Below are 13568 nucleotides of genomic sequence, written 5' to 3'. Positions count from 1 at the left end.
GGTGATTTGAGCGGTGTTGGGATGCATTGATCAGCACTGGGGTGCATGGGGGCAGGGTTGGGTCAGTTTTGGGGCGGTTTGGGTCCGTTTTGGGGTGTTTTAGGTCATTTTTGGGTCAGTTTTGGGGTGTTTTGGGTCACTTTTGGGTCACTTTTGGGGTGGTTTGGGTACATTTTGGGGTGTTCTGGATCAGTTTTGGGGTGGTTTGGGTCATTTTTGCGTCAGTTTTGGGGTGGTTTGGATCAGTTTTGGGGTGGTTTGGGTCAGGTTTTGAGTGTTTTGGGTCCATTTTGGGGTGTTTTGGGTCATTTTTCGGTCAGTTTTGGGGTGGTTTGGGTCAGGTTTCGGGTCCATTTTGGGGTGGTTTGGGTCATTTTTGGGTCAGGTTTTGGGTGGTTTGGGTCATTTTTGGGTCCGTTTTGGGTCATTTTTGGGTCCGTTTTGGGGTGGTTTGGGTCCGTTTTGGGTCTGTTTTGGGTCCGTTTTGGGTCCGTTTTGGGTCTGTTTTGGGTCCGTTTTGGGTCCGTTTTGGGTCTGTTTGGATCTGTTTTGGGTCCGTTTTGGGTCTGTTTTGGGTCTGTTTGGGTCTGTTTTGGGTCTGTTTTGGGTCTGTTTTGGGTCCGTTTTGGGTCCGTTTTGGGTCTGTTTTGGGTCCGTTTTGGGTCCGTTTTGGGTCTGTTTGGGTCTGTTTTGGGTCCGTTTTGGGTCCGTTTTGGGTCTGTTTGGGTCTGTTTGGGTCTGTTTTGGGTCCGGTTTGGGTCCGTTTTGGGTCCGTTTTGGGTCTGTTTGGGTCAGTTTTGGATCCGGTTTGGGTCCGGTTTGGGTCCGGTTTGGGTCACTCTGGGGTGCTCTGCCCCCCCCAGGCCCGCGCCTCGTGAGCAGCCACAGCCTCCGCGAGAGCTCCTCGATGCTGGTGGACGCCGGTGGGGGGGGCGCAGCCGCGGGGGGGGCCCCCCCCGGAGCCGCCCCCCCGGGCTCGGACGCCGGGCGCGTGGTGGCCAAAGGGCTGGGGCTCAGCAAAGCCTTCGTGGGGCAGAAGAACAGCTTCAGCCTGGACTGCAGCCGCGCCGGTGCGGGCCCCCCCATGGGGGATCCCTGCCCCAGTGACCCCCCCCATGACCCCCCCATGGGTGATCCCTGCCCCAGTGACCCCCCCCATGACCCCCCCATGGGTGATCCCTGCCCCAGTGACCCCCCCCATGACCCCCCCATGGGGGATCCCTGCCCCAGTGACCCCCCCCATGACCCCCCCATGGGGGATCCCTGCCCCAGTGACCCCCCCCATGACCTCCCCATGGGGGATCCCTGCCCCAGTGACCCCCCCCATGACCCCCCCATGGGTGATACCTGCCCCAGTGACCCCCCCCATGACCCCCCCATGGGTGATCCCTGCCCCAATGACCCCCCCCATGACCCCCCCATGGGTGATCCCTGCCCCAGTGACCCCCCCCATGACCTCCCCATGGGGGATCCCTGCCCCAGTGACCCCCCCCATGACCCCCCCATGGGTGATCCCTGCCCCAGTGACCCCCCCCATGACCCCCCCATGGGGGATCCCTGCCCCAGTGACCCCCCCCATGACCCCCCCATGGGGGATCCCTGCCCCAGTGACCCCCCCCATGACCCCCCCATGGGTGATCCCTGCCCCAATGACCCCCCCCATGACCCCCCCATGGGGGATCCCTGCCCCAGTGACCCCCCCCATGACCCCCCCATGGGGGATCCCTGCCCCAGTGACCCCCCCCATGACCCCCCCATGGGTGATCCCTGCCCCAGTGACCCCCCCCATGACCCCCCCATGGGGGATCCCTGCCCCAGTGACCCCCCCCATGACCCCCCCATGGGTGATCCCTGCCCCAGTGACCCCCCCCATGACCCCCCCATGGGTGATACCTGCCCCAGTGACCCCCCCCATGACCCCCCCATGGGTGATCCCTGCCCCAATGACCCCCCCCATGACCCCCCCATGGGTGATACCTGCCCCAGTGACCCCCCATGACCCCCCCCATGGGTGATACCACCCCAATGACACCCCCCAATGCCCCTCCCATGGGTGATACCACTGCGGGACCCCCCCCAATGACCCCTCCACTGGTGATACCCCCCCTCAGGACCCCCCCAATGACCCCTCCATGGGTGATACCACCATGGGACCCCCCCCATTGACCCCTCCATGGGTGATACCACCATGGGACCCCCCAAATGACCCCCACAGGGACCTCCCCAACGACCCCCCCATGGGTGATAACCTCCCCATGACACCCCCCAGTGCCAGCCCCCAACACCCCCCCCAGCTCTCCTTTTGAGGGGGCTGTTTGGGGGGGGGGGGCTGCTTTTTGGAGGTCTCAGCTCTTGTTTTGAGGGGGGGTCACTTCTTGGCAGGGGGGTTCTGAATGGCACCACTTTGAGCAGCACCACTCGCGCCCCCCTCCTCCCCCCCACATTCCTACTTTGGGGTGGGACCCCTGCTATTTTGGGGTGAAACCCCCTGTTTTTAGGGTGTCCCCCCCATTTTTGGGGTGTCCCCCCTATTTTTGGGGCGAAACTCCCTATTTTTTGGGTGTCCCCCCCTATTTTGGGGTGAAGCCCCCTATTTTTGGGGTGTCGCCCCCCATTTTTGGGGTGAAGCCCCCTATTTTTGGGGTGTCTCCCCCTTTTTAGGGTGAAACCCCCTATTTTTGGGGTGTCCCCCCCTATTTTGGGGTGGAAACCCCTATTTTTGGGGTGCCCCCCCTATTTTTGGGGTGAAGCCCCCTATTTTTGGGGAAAAAAACCCTATTCTTGTGGTGTCCCCCCAATTTTGGGGGCAAAACCCCCTATTTTTCGGGTGTCCCCCCCTATTTTGGGGTGAAGCCCCCTATTTTTGGGGAAAAAAACCCTATTCTTGTGGTGTCCCCCCAATTTTGGGGGCAAAACCCCCTATTTTTGGGGTGTCCCCCCCATTTTTAGGGTGAAACCCCCTATTTTTGGGGTGTCACCCCATTTTTAGGGTGAAGCCCCCTATTTTTGGGGTGTCCCCTCTATTTTTGGGGTGTCCCCCCCATTTTTGGGGTGTCCCCCCCATTTTTAGGGTGAAACCCCCTATTTTTGGGGTGTCCCCTCTATTTTTGGGGTGTCCCCCCCATTTTTGGGGTGTGTTCCCCCCCATCATTGACACCGCCCCCCCTCATTCCATAGGGAACAACATGCTGCTGGTGGGGGTGCAGGGCCCGCGCTGCCCCTGCGAGGAGATCGTGGTGAAGCACCTGGGGAACCAGCTCTACAACGTCAGCTACGTCCTGCGCGAGCGCGGCGACCACCTCCTGGTCATCAAGTGGGGCGAGCACCACGTCCCCAACAGCCCCTTCCGCGTCACCGTGCCCTAGGGGCGCCCGCACCCCCCCCCCCCCCCGGCGGGCACCCCCACACCCGCCGCGGCGGGGGCTTCAACTCACCCTGGGACCCCCAGATCCACTTGGGGACCCACAGGCTCACTATGGGGACACCCAGACCCAATGGAGGGGGGGAACCAGGCCCACCTGGGGACATCCAGACCTGCTACTGGGGGGGACTTCAACCCGCTATGGGACCCACAGACCCGCTATGGGACCCACAGACCCACTATGGGACCCACAGACCCGCTATGGGACCCACAGACCCACTATGGGGGGACTTCAACCCACTATGGGACCCACAGACCCGCTATGGGACCCACAGACCCACTATGGGACCCACAGACCCACTATGGGGGGACTTCAACCCGCTATGGGACCCACAGACCCACTATGGGACCCACAGACCCACTATGGGGGGACTTCAACCCACTATGGGACCCACAGACCCACTATAGGGGTACTTCAACCCGCTATGGGACCCACAGACCCATATGGGGGGACCGAGACCCACTATGAGGACCCCCAGACCCACTTCGGGGTGACACAGCCCCACTTTGGGAACCCCCTCCCACTATGATGCCCCCACCCCAGGGTCCTGCTTTGGGCCCCACCACTGCCACCCCCCCCACCACCACCACTTCCCCTCCCCCCTCCCCCCCCCCGCCGCCATTTTGGCCCCTGCCCCTCCCCCATCATTTTTTTTTTTTATTTTATTGGAATTTTGTACCTGCCGCGGGGGGGCCCCTCCCCCCCCCCCCCAATAAACTCGTTCTGCTTCAGCTGCCTCCAATGGGGAGGGGACATGGGGGGTCTATAGGGGCAATGGGGGGGGCCTGTAGAGGGGAGGAGGGACCTATGGGGGGGCCTATATAGGGGGTTGGGGTGGGACACGTATATGAGGATGGATGGGGGGGACCTATAGGGAGGAGCTGGAGAGGGAGAGGATGGAGGGGGGCCCATGGGGGGCTACAGAGGGGTCAACCTCTATGGGGTGGGATGGGAGGGATGTAAATGATGATGGTGGATGGGGGGGCCTATAAGAAGGGGGGATGGGGGAGACCCATATGGGGGGGACACCTATAGATGAGGATGCGGGGGGGGGCAGCGGAACTCCCCCCATATGGGGCTGAGGCAGAGACTGTGGGTGCTCCGTTCGCCATATATGGACTTATGCAAATGAGGCCCCGCCCACATGGTGGGGGTGCGGTGCTATGCAAATGAAACGAGTGACGCTCCAGACGCCTTCCAATCGGCTGCCGGGACGCAGCCGCACACCAGCCCCCTCCCTCTGCGCATGCGCCCATTTCTGTCGCTCAAGCGCCACGCTCTCTGATTGGCTCCTGACGCTCTCTGGTGGGCGAGCGCGCTAGCGCGGCGCCACCGCCTCTATGGTCGGTGAACGGCACCGGAGGCCCCCCCGCGTTGCCTTCGGTGGCGCGGCGGCCTGGCTCAGGAACGGCACCGCGGCCAAGCCCAGGCCGCTCGGGCCAGCAGCTCACGGACACCACGGTGGTGGACGACAAATGGCGTTTATTGGGCCGTGGCATGGCATTATATAGCCTAGATTCGTGACGTCACTTCCGGCCGCTTACATCATAAATCTAACGCTATTGGCTGTCACGAGAGGGGCCCTATCTTCCCGTACAGCGCGATATCTTCCGGCCGCCAGACCCTGGCTGCCCACACCCCCGCCCCTATATAACCCCCTATATATATATATACATACAGCACCCTATAGCCCCCTGTAGCCCCCTCGCCTCTCCCGGTGCCCCCCCAGCGGCCCTGGCGCCGAGCGGATCCTCCCGGAGCACCCAGAGCGCGGCCGGAAGTGCCGTGCAGTGAAAGGGGCGTGGCCGGAAGCCGAGGGGCGGGGACACTATAAAAGCCGTGCGCAGGCGCCGCCGCGCTCTCTTTGGAGCTGGGCGAGGTGCGGTCCGCGCAGCGCCGGTCCCGCGGGGGCAGCGGGGCCCGGCCCCGGGGGGGTCCATGGGGGGGTTCCCACCGCTCCCCCCCACCCTCAACCCTCCCCATTCTCTCCCGCAGGTCCCGGAGCCGCCGCCATGGGCCGCCGCCCGGCGCGATGGTGAGGCGCGTGACGTCAGCGCGGGGGGGTGACGTCATTGTGGGGGTGTGACGTCAGCGCGGGGGGGGGTGTGTCTGGGGGTCCCCCCCATTAATCATCACTCCTGCTCCAGTTACAGGTACTGCAAGAACAAACCGTACCCCAAGTCCCGCTTCTGCCGAGGGGTCCCCGGTGAGTCCCCAAGCCCCCCCCATCAAAACGCCGCTTCTGAGGGGCGCCAATTGATCCCCCCCCCCAATTAATCCCCCTCCATTGATCCCCCCCAATTGATCCCCCCCCCAATTGATCCCCCCCCATTTCCCCTCCATAGACCCCAAGATCCGCATCTTCGACCTGGGCCGCAAGAAGGCGAAGGTGGACGAGTTCCCGCTCTGCGGGCACATGGTGTCGGATGAGTACGAGCAGCTCAGCTCTGAAGGTGCGTGTGGGTCACGGGGGGGCTCTGTGGGCTGAGCCTGTGGCACCATGGCGTTTGTGCCCCCCCCATGGCGTTTGTGCCCCCCATATGATGTTCGTGCCCCCCCCATGGTGTTTGTGTCCCCTCCATGGTCTTTGAGCCCCCCCCATGGTGTTTGTGCCCCCGTCATGGTCTTTGTGCCCCCCCCGTGGTGTTCGTGCCCCCCCCGTGGTGTTCGTGCCCCCCTAATGTGGTTTGTGCCCCCCCCCCCAAGCGCTGGAGGCCGCCCGGATCTGCGCCAACAAGTACATGGTGAAGAGCTGCGGGAAGGACGGGTTCCACATCCGCGTGCGCCTGCACCCCTTCCACGTCATCCGCATCAACAAGATGCTCTCGTGCGCGGGGGCCGACAGGTCAGGGGGCCCCCCCAAAGTGTGCCTTTGGGGTCCCACACCCGGGGGGGACAAACCAGGGGGGCAGGCAGGATGTGCCCCATCCCATGGGGAGCTCAGTGCCACCTCCCCCCCCCCATCGATCCCCCCCTTCTGCCCCCGGTTTTGGGGTGTTTCTGGGGTCAGGGTTCCACCAGGACGTATGGGGGGGGTTTCCTGAAGGGGGGGCTGCCCCCATTGCTGTGGTGTCTCTGGGGTCTGGGTGGATCCCTGGGGGTTGGTTTTGGGGTACAAACGCCATTGGCTGGGTTGGAAGATGGGGGATACCCCATAAGATCTGGGGGTCCTCCTGCCCCCGCCCCCCCCCCCCCGCAGCTAATTAAGCCGGCCGTGGCCCCCCCCCAGTGGGGTCCCGGCGTGCAATGGCTGCGCACAGCACCCCCCCGGCTGTGTAGGGCGCCCCACTGCCCCCCCCTCAGTGGGGTGCTCCAAGGGGCCGGGGGCACAGCCCTTCCCCTCCGTCCCTAGGGCTGGGTGTGGGGGTGCCCCCCCTCACCCCACATCATCCCCCCCCCCCCAGGCTGCAGACCGGGATGCGCGGCGCCTTCGGGAAGCCGCAGGGGACGGTGGCGCGGGTGCACATCGGCCAGGTCATCATGTCCATCCGCACCAAGGCCCAGAACAAGGAGCACGTGGTGGAGGCCCTGCGCCGCGCCAAGTTCAAGTTCCCCGGGCGCCAGAAGGTACCGGGGGGGGGGCCCCGATGGCGGGGGGGGGGGGCTCGGTGTCACCCCAAGAGCTGCTCTTCAGGAAGGGAGACTCGTGGGGGGGGGGATGTCCCATGGTGTCCCCCATAGGATGTCCCCCATAGGTTGTCCCATGGTGTCCCATGACTCCACCCAGTGCTCCCAGTGAAGGGGGTCACACGCTAGAAGGGGGGACCCGTGTGCCCCCGAGGCAAGGATGGGGCGGGGGGGGGCTTGAGGCACATCTCATGGGGTGAAGGGGGTGTTCTAGGGTGCTCCTGACCCCATCCCTGTCCTTCCTCCCCCCCCCCCCAGATCCACATCTCCAAGAAGTGGGGCTTCACCAAGTTCAACGCCGACGCCTTCGAGGAGATGGTGGCTCAGAAGCGGCTCATCCCCGACGGCTGCGGCGTCAAGTACGTCCCGTGCCGGGGGCCCCTGGACCGCTGGAGGGCGCTGCACGCGGCCTGACCCCCCCCCGGCACCCCAAAACCCCCCCAGTGGCACCCCCTAAAAGGCGGCTGTGGGACCTCCCAGCAGCGAGCACCGCCAGGGGGCGCACTTACAGGCAGGGGGGCGCCCTACAGGTGGGTGCAGTTCCCTGCCTCCCAGAGCGCCCTCTGGCGGGCGGGAGGACTTGGGGGAGGCCCCGTGTTGGTTTTGGGGGGTCCGGGCACAAATAAAGGTCTGTGGAGCCCCTCCCCCACTGCATTGTTTGGGTTTTTTGGGGGGAGGGGTTTGGGCCCCCCCCCCCCATAGATGAGGCTGCACAATTGAGGTGAAATGAGTAAAAATGAGGCTTTGCTTTAATCCCAACGCGGCCCCTCCCCCCCCGGGGCTGTACAGACGGGGTGGGGGTGGGGCAGGACACGGGGAGGAGGGGGGAAGGGCAGCACCTCAGGTTTGGGGGAGGGGGGAGGTCACCGCGGGGGGGGCTATAAAAAAAAACTGTAAAAACCCAAAACTTCACATTCACAGACGATGATGAGGGGGGGAGGGGCGCTCAGCCCCATTGTGCTTAGGGGAGGCCCCCATCAAAGGAGGGCAGGGGTGTGGGGGGAGGCGGTTTCCCGCTGTAGCACCAAGAGCTGCGGGGTCCCCCCCGCAGCACAATGGGGGGGTTCCCTCCCGCGCCCCGGGTTTGGGGGGGGGGTACCCCCGTTACACGGTGGTGACCGAGAGCAGGGGGTTCCCCCCCCCGCGCCCGCCCTCGCCCCGCGCCAGCATCTCCTGGATCGTGACCCAGTTATCGAGGATGCGGCGGCTCCGCTTGCGGGGCCCGCGCCGGGCGGCCCCGGCCGGGGGAGGCGGCTCCGGAGCCCCCGCGCCGGCTCCGGGTCCCGGCGGCTCGGCCCGGCCCTGCAGGAGCAGCTCCCGCCGCCGCCGCTGCTCCCGCGCCCGGGCCAGGTGCTGCTTGCGCTGCTCGCGGCTCCAGTAGCGCCCGGTCTTGAGCTCGCTGCGGGCGTCGTCGTCGGTGGTGGAGCCGCCGCGTTCCTCCAGGATCTTGATGGCGCGGGCCTTGAGCAGCCGATCCCGGCCCGGCCGCTTCCCCCGCGGGCCCCCGCCGCGGGAAGCCCCAGCCCCGGCGCCCGGCGCGCCCCAGCCCCGCGGCGGGGGGGAGCTGCGGCAGCTCTCGCCCGTGTTGTAGGCGCTGGTGCTGTCCCGCTCCGGCGCCTCCGAGATGTCGGCGAGGCCGCGCTCCCGCAGCCGCTCCGCCGCCTGCGCCCGCAGCAGCTGCCGGCACCGCAGCTCCAGGAGCCGCAGCTCCTCCCCGAGCAGCGCCAGCTCCGCGCCGCCCCCCGGCCCCGCCGCCCCCCGCCGGCCCCGCAGCTGCCGGTAGCGCCGCAGCTCGGCCGGGACCAGCGGCGCCGCTGCGGCCCCGGGGGAGCCGCCGGGGGAGAGCCCCGCTCCGGGCGGCGCCGCGCAGCCCGCGCCGGGTCTTGCCGCGGACCCCGCCCTGGCGCCGGGCATGAACCCGGGCCCGGATCCGGTTCTTCCGCCGGACCCGGAGCTCGATCCGGAGCCGGGTCTTGCCCCGGGGCTCAGCCCCGATCCGGAGCCAGGGCCGGGTCTTCCCGCGGGCCCGGCGCGGCCGCGAGGGCTCCCCCCGGCTCCGCTTCCAGCTCCGGGTGCGGGTCCCGGCCGGGCCGGGGGGGGGCGCCGCGGCGCCGGGCGCGGGGGGGTCCCGTCGCCCTCCTCCCCCCGCGGGTCGTGCTCGGAGCTCTCCTCGTTGCGGGTGCTCTCGTCCGTGCGCCCCACGCCGCTGTCCGGCTCCGCCCCCCGGGCGCAGGCGGTGGCGGGGCTGGGGGGCTGCGGGGGGGGGGGGTCACCGGCAGCACCGGAACCCCCCCATTGCCCCCCTCAACCCCCCAGCCATCCGCATCCCCACTGCCCCCCCCATGTTCCGTGTGTCCCCCCCATACCCCTGTTCCCCCCCTGAAAACGCTCTTCCCCCGGCCCCCCCAGCCCCAGTACCTGTCCCGGGGGGCTCCAGGCCCGGCGCTGCCGCGCGTCCCCGTCCTCATCGGAGCCGAAGTCATCGAGGAAATCCTCGCGGTCGCTGTCCTTCCAGCGCTGCGGGACCGCGCTCAGCTCCCCCATAGACCCCCCATAGACCCCCTATAGACCCTCCATGGACCCCCTGTAGACCCTCCAATAGACCCCCATGGACCTCCTATAGACCCCCTATAGACCCTCCATGGACACCCCGTAGACCCTCCCATAGACCCCCTATAGACACTCCATAGACCCTCATGGGCCCCCTATAGACCCCCACGGACCCCCTATAGACCCCCCATAGACCCCCTATAGACCCTCCATGGACCCCCTGTAGACCCTCCCATAGACCCCCTATAGACCCCCCATAGACCCCCTATAGACCCTCCATGGACCCCCCATAGACCCTCCCATAGACCCCCTATAGACACTCCATAGACCCTCATGGGCCCCCTATAGACCCCCACGGACCCCCCATAGACCCCCTATAGACCCTCCATGGACCCCCTGTAGACCCTCCCATAGACCCCCATAGACCCCCTGTAGACCCTCCCTTAGACCCCCATAGACCCCCTATAGACCCTCCATGGACCCCTTATAGACACCCTATAGACACCCCCATAGACCCCATGGACCCCCCCAGGGCCGTACCTGGCTCTCGGGCCGGGCGAGCAGGAGGGAGATGTTCGTTTGCTGCTCCTGGGTCAGGAAGGCCACGGCCTCCTCCCGGTCCTGCACCTCCACCCCGTTAATCTGGGGGGGGGGGGGTTCATAGCCATCAATGGGACCAATGCCCCCCCCATGCACCCCAATGGGTGCTGCACCCCCCCAAACCCCACCTGGATGATGCGGTCGCCCTCGCGGATGCGCCCGTCCTTGGCCGCGATGCTGTTGGGGTTCACCTTGGGGGGGGGCACACAAATGGGGGAGTCAGAACCCTCAGTGCCCCCCCCCAAACACTCCCCCTCCAGCCCCACTGACCCAGTTACCCCATGAGGCTCCGCCCCTATGGGGGTACTCCAGCCCCCCCCCCCCCCATTAGGCGCAATGGGGAACCCCCCCAAATACCTCCCCCACGTAGATGCCGGCGTCCTCCTCGCCGTCGGTGCGGTAGCAGACGGTGAGGCCCAGCTTGTCCCGGTGGCTGCTCTTGTACAGCTCCACCTCCTGCAGGGACCATGGAATGGGGGGGGGGGTCCCCGATGTCTCAGAGCCCCCCCCCCCCCCCCCCCAGAGCAGACCCAGCCCCCAGGGCCGGGGGCTCACCTCGTACTCCAGCTCCTCGGGGCGCTCGGGGTCCCCCAGGTCCGTGGGGTCGAAATAGTCATGGGGCAGCGGGGGGCTGGGGGGGGGGGGAGAAGCATTGGGGGGGGGGTCCCAAAGGGTCTCTTTGGGGTGCGGGGGGGGTCTAAAGGGCTCTAAGGGACATTGGGGGGTTAAAAGGATGTGGATAAGGGAGAGGGGGATGCTTCGGGGCACCAAAGCGGGGGGGGGCTCCATGGGGTCCCCAAGGGGCCTGGGGGGGGTCTATGGGATGGGGAAGCATCTATGAGGGTACCCAATGGGTTGGGAAGGCCCAGGGGGTGCAGGAGGGTCCCTATGGGTGAGATATCGCATAGATGGGTGCCGAGGGGGTCATAAAGGGGCCTGGGGGGGGGTCTACACGGCCCTGCACAGGGATAGGGGGGTCCCGATGGGGTGGTGCCCACAGACGGGCCCATGGGGGGGGTCACTCACGGCTCGGCCCCCCCGAAGCTGATGTCCGTCTGGGTCCCGCTGTCCACCAGCCCCGCGGTGGGGCCTGGGGGCGGGGGGGGGGGCGGAGGTCCCGGCCCCCCCCAAGGGGCGGCCCCTGCGGAGGGGGGGGGGCGGCCCCGGGGGCTGCGGCGCAGCACGTGCAGCACCAGCGGCTCCTTCGCCCCCCGCGGGCCCCCCCGGGCCGGCTCCCGCCGCGGCCCCTCCCTCCCGCTCACCTGGGGGGGGGCGCGGGGGGGTCAGGGCACAGACACCCCCCATGGAGCCCCCAAACCCCCCCCATGGAGCCCCCAACACCCCCCCATGGAGCCCCCAACACCCCCCCATGGAGCCCCCAAACCCCCCCCATGGAGCCCCAAACCCCCCCCATGGAGCCCCCAAACCCCCCCATGGAGCCCCCAACACCCCCCCATGGAGCCCCCAAACCCCCCCCATGGAGCCCCCAAACCTCCCCCATGGAGCCCCCAAACCCCCCCCATGGAGCCCCAAACACCCCCCCATGGAGCCCCAAACCCCCCCCATGGAGCCCCCAAACCTCCCCCATGGAGCCCCAAACCCCCCCCATGGAGCCCCCAAACCTCCCCCATGGAGCCCCAAACCCCCCCCATGGAGCCCCCAACACCCCCCCATGGAGCCCCAAACCCCCCCCATGGAGCCCCCAAACCCCCCCATGGAGCCCCCAACACCCCCCCATGGAGCCCCCAAACCTCCCCCATGGAGCCCCCAAACCCCCCCCATGGAGCCCCCAAACCTCCCCCATGGAGCCCCAAACCCCCCCCATGGAGCCCCCAACACCCCCCCATGGAGCCCCAAACCCCCCCCATGGAGCCCCTAAACCCCCCCATGGAGCCCCCAACACCCCCCCATGGAGCCCCCAAACCTCCCCCATGGAGCCCCCAAACCCCCCCCATGGAGCCCCCAACACCCCCCCATGGAGCCCCCAAACCCCCCCCATGGAGCCCCCAAACCTCCCCCATGGAGCCCCCAAACCTCCCCCATGGAGCCCCCAAACCCCCCCCATGGAGCCCCCAAACCCCCCCCATGGGCACCCCCAAATCCCCTCATGGGGCCCCCAAGCCCCCTCCCATCGCCGCTCCCACCCCGCCCCTCCCTCCCCCCCTCGAGGCTGCCGCCCCCCCCGCCATTGTCTGCTTCTCGCCCGCAACGGTTGCCATGGAAACCGGAGGGAGGTGGGCGGGGCCAGAGGATGGGGGAGACCCCCCATGGGTGTGGCAGGACCCCCCCCCCCCGGCCCCACAGCCCAGCCCCCTGCCCCATAGACCCCATTGCCTGTCCCTATACCCCTCATCACCCATCCCCACAGCCCCTATAGCACCATTATCTGTCCCTATAGCTCCGGCTGTGTCCCCCACCCACCCCTACAGCCCCCATTATCTGTCCATATAGACCCCCCCAACACCCTATAGCCCCCTTACCCACCCCTGCAGCGCCTATAGGTGTCCCTCCACGCCCTTTACCTGTCCTTATGGCTTTCATCACCCATCCCCACACCCCTACGGCTCCATCTCCTGTCCCTATACCCGCCGTTACCTGTCCCCACACCCTACAGCCCCCTTACCTGGCCCTATAGCCCCTCCCAACACCCCTATGGCCCCGTTCCCCCTCCCCACACCCCCTATAGCCCCCGTTACCTATAGCCCCTTACCCCTATAGCCCCCGTTACCTATAGCCCCGCACCCCTATAGCCCCCGTTACCTATAGCCCCTTACCCCTATAGGCCCCGTTACCTATAGCCCCTTACCCCTATAGCCCACGTTACCTATAGCCCCGCACCCCCTATAGCCCCCGTTACCCATAGCCCCGCACCCCTATAGCCCCCGTTACCCATAGCCCCGCACCCCCTATAGCCCCCGTTACCTATAGCCCCGCACCCCCTATACCCCCGTTACCCATAGCCCCGCACCCCTATAGCCCCCGTTACCCATAGCCCCGCACCCCCTATAGCCCCCGTTACCCATAGCCCCGCACCCCCTATAGCCCCCGTTACCTATAGCCCCGCACCCCTATAGCCCCGCACCCCTATAGCCCCCGTTACCTATAGCCCCGCACCCCCTATAGCGCCCGTTACCTATAGCCCCCGTTACCCATAGCCCCGCACCCCCTATAGCCCCCGTTACCTATAGCCCCGCACCCCTATAGCGCCCGTTACCTATAGCCCCCGTTACCCATAGCCCCGCACCCCCTATAGCGCCCGTTCCCTATAGCCCCGCACCCCGGCGTGACCCCGTCCCGCCGGTACCTGCAGCATCACCCGGTGCTGCTCCTCCGGTTTCTGCACCACGCACATGTTGCAGCCCATGGCGG

The 13568-nt window shown here is 66.9% G+C and overlaps 3 protein-coding genes across 5 annotated transcripts in view; 2 read left to right on the top strand and 1 right to left on the bottom strand.

The window, feature by feature from the left end:
* Nucleotides 1-4106, top strand: part of FLNA (filamin A) — a 57408-nt gene extending 53302 nt beyond the window's left edge. Inside the window, exons 45-46 of the mRNA XM_080635886.1 lie at nucleotides 864-1070; nucleotides 3178-4106. Of these exons, the coding sequence (XP_080492012.1) occupies nucleotides 864-1070; nucleotides 3178-3365 (395 nt within the window). The 3' untranslated portion in view covers nucleotides 3366-4106. The remainder of the gene's footprint in view (nucleotides 1-863; nucleotides 1071-3177) is intronic.
* Nucleotides 4107-5178: 1072 nt separating this feature from the next.
* RPL10 (ribosomal protein L10) lies at nucleotides 5179-7698 on the top strand. Of its 3 annotated transcripts, XM_080635958.1 has the most exons (7): nucleotides 5179-5301; nucleotides 5418-5457; nucleotides 5570-5628; nucleotides 5768-5875; nucleotides 6129-6267; nucleotides 6827-6989; nucleotides 7308-7698. In XM_080635958.1, exons 2-7 carry the CDS (start codon nucleotides 5435-5437, stop codon nucleotides 7461-7463), a joined length of 648 nt encoding a protein of 215 aa, XP_080492084.1. In that variant the 5' UTR covers nucleotides 5179-5301; nucleotides 5418-5434; the 3' UTR covers nucleotides 7464-7698. The 3 variants fall into 3 exon arrangements, with proteins under 3 accessions (XP_080492084.1, XP_080492085.1, XP_080492083.1); XM_080635957.1 differs by lacking the exon at nucleotides 5179-5301 and having other exon boundaries at nucleotides 5318-5457; XM_080635959.1 differs by lacking the exons at nucleotides 5179-5301; nucleotides 6827-6989 and having other exon boundaries at nucleotides 5310-5457.
* Nucleotides 7699-7993: 295 nt separating this feature from the next.
* Nucleotides 7994-13563, bottom strand: PDZD4 (PDZ domain containing 4; the record flags this gene model as incomplete). The annotated part of the gene is made up of 8 exons (XM_080635906.1): nucleotides 7994-9302; nucleotides 9468-9566; nucleotides 10140-10241; nucleotides 10328-10390; nucleotides 10557-10655; nucleotides 10755-10830; nucleotides 11226-11461; nucleotides 13504-13563. 8 exons carry the CDS (start codon nucleotides 13561-13563, stop codon nucleotides 8154-8156), a joined length of 1884 nt encoding a protein of 627 aa, XP_080492032.1. The 3' UTR covers nucleotides 7994-8153.
* Nucleotides 13564-13568: the final 5 nt, after the last annotated feature.

This window comes from Psittacula echo (genome assembly GCF_963264785.1).
Source record: "Psittacula echo genome assembly, chromosome: 28".
Lineage (NCBI taxonomy): Eukaryota > Metazoa > Chordata > Aves > Psittaciformes > Psittacidae > Psittacula > Psittacula echo.
This window is presented reverse-complemented; position numbering and strand designations above follow the sequence as displayed.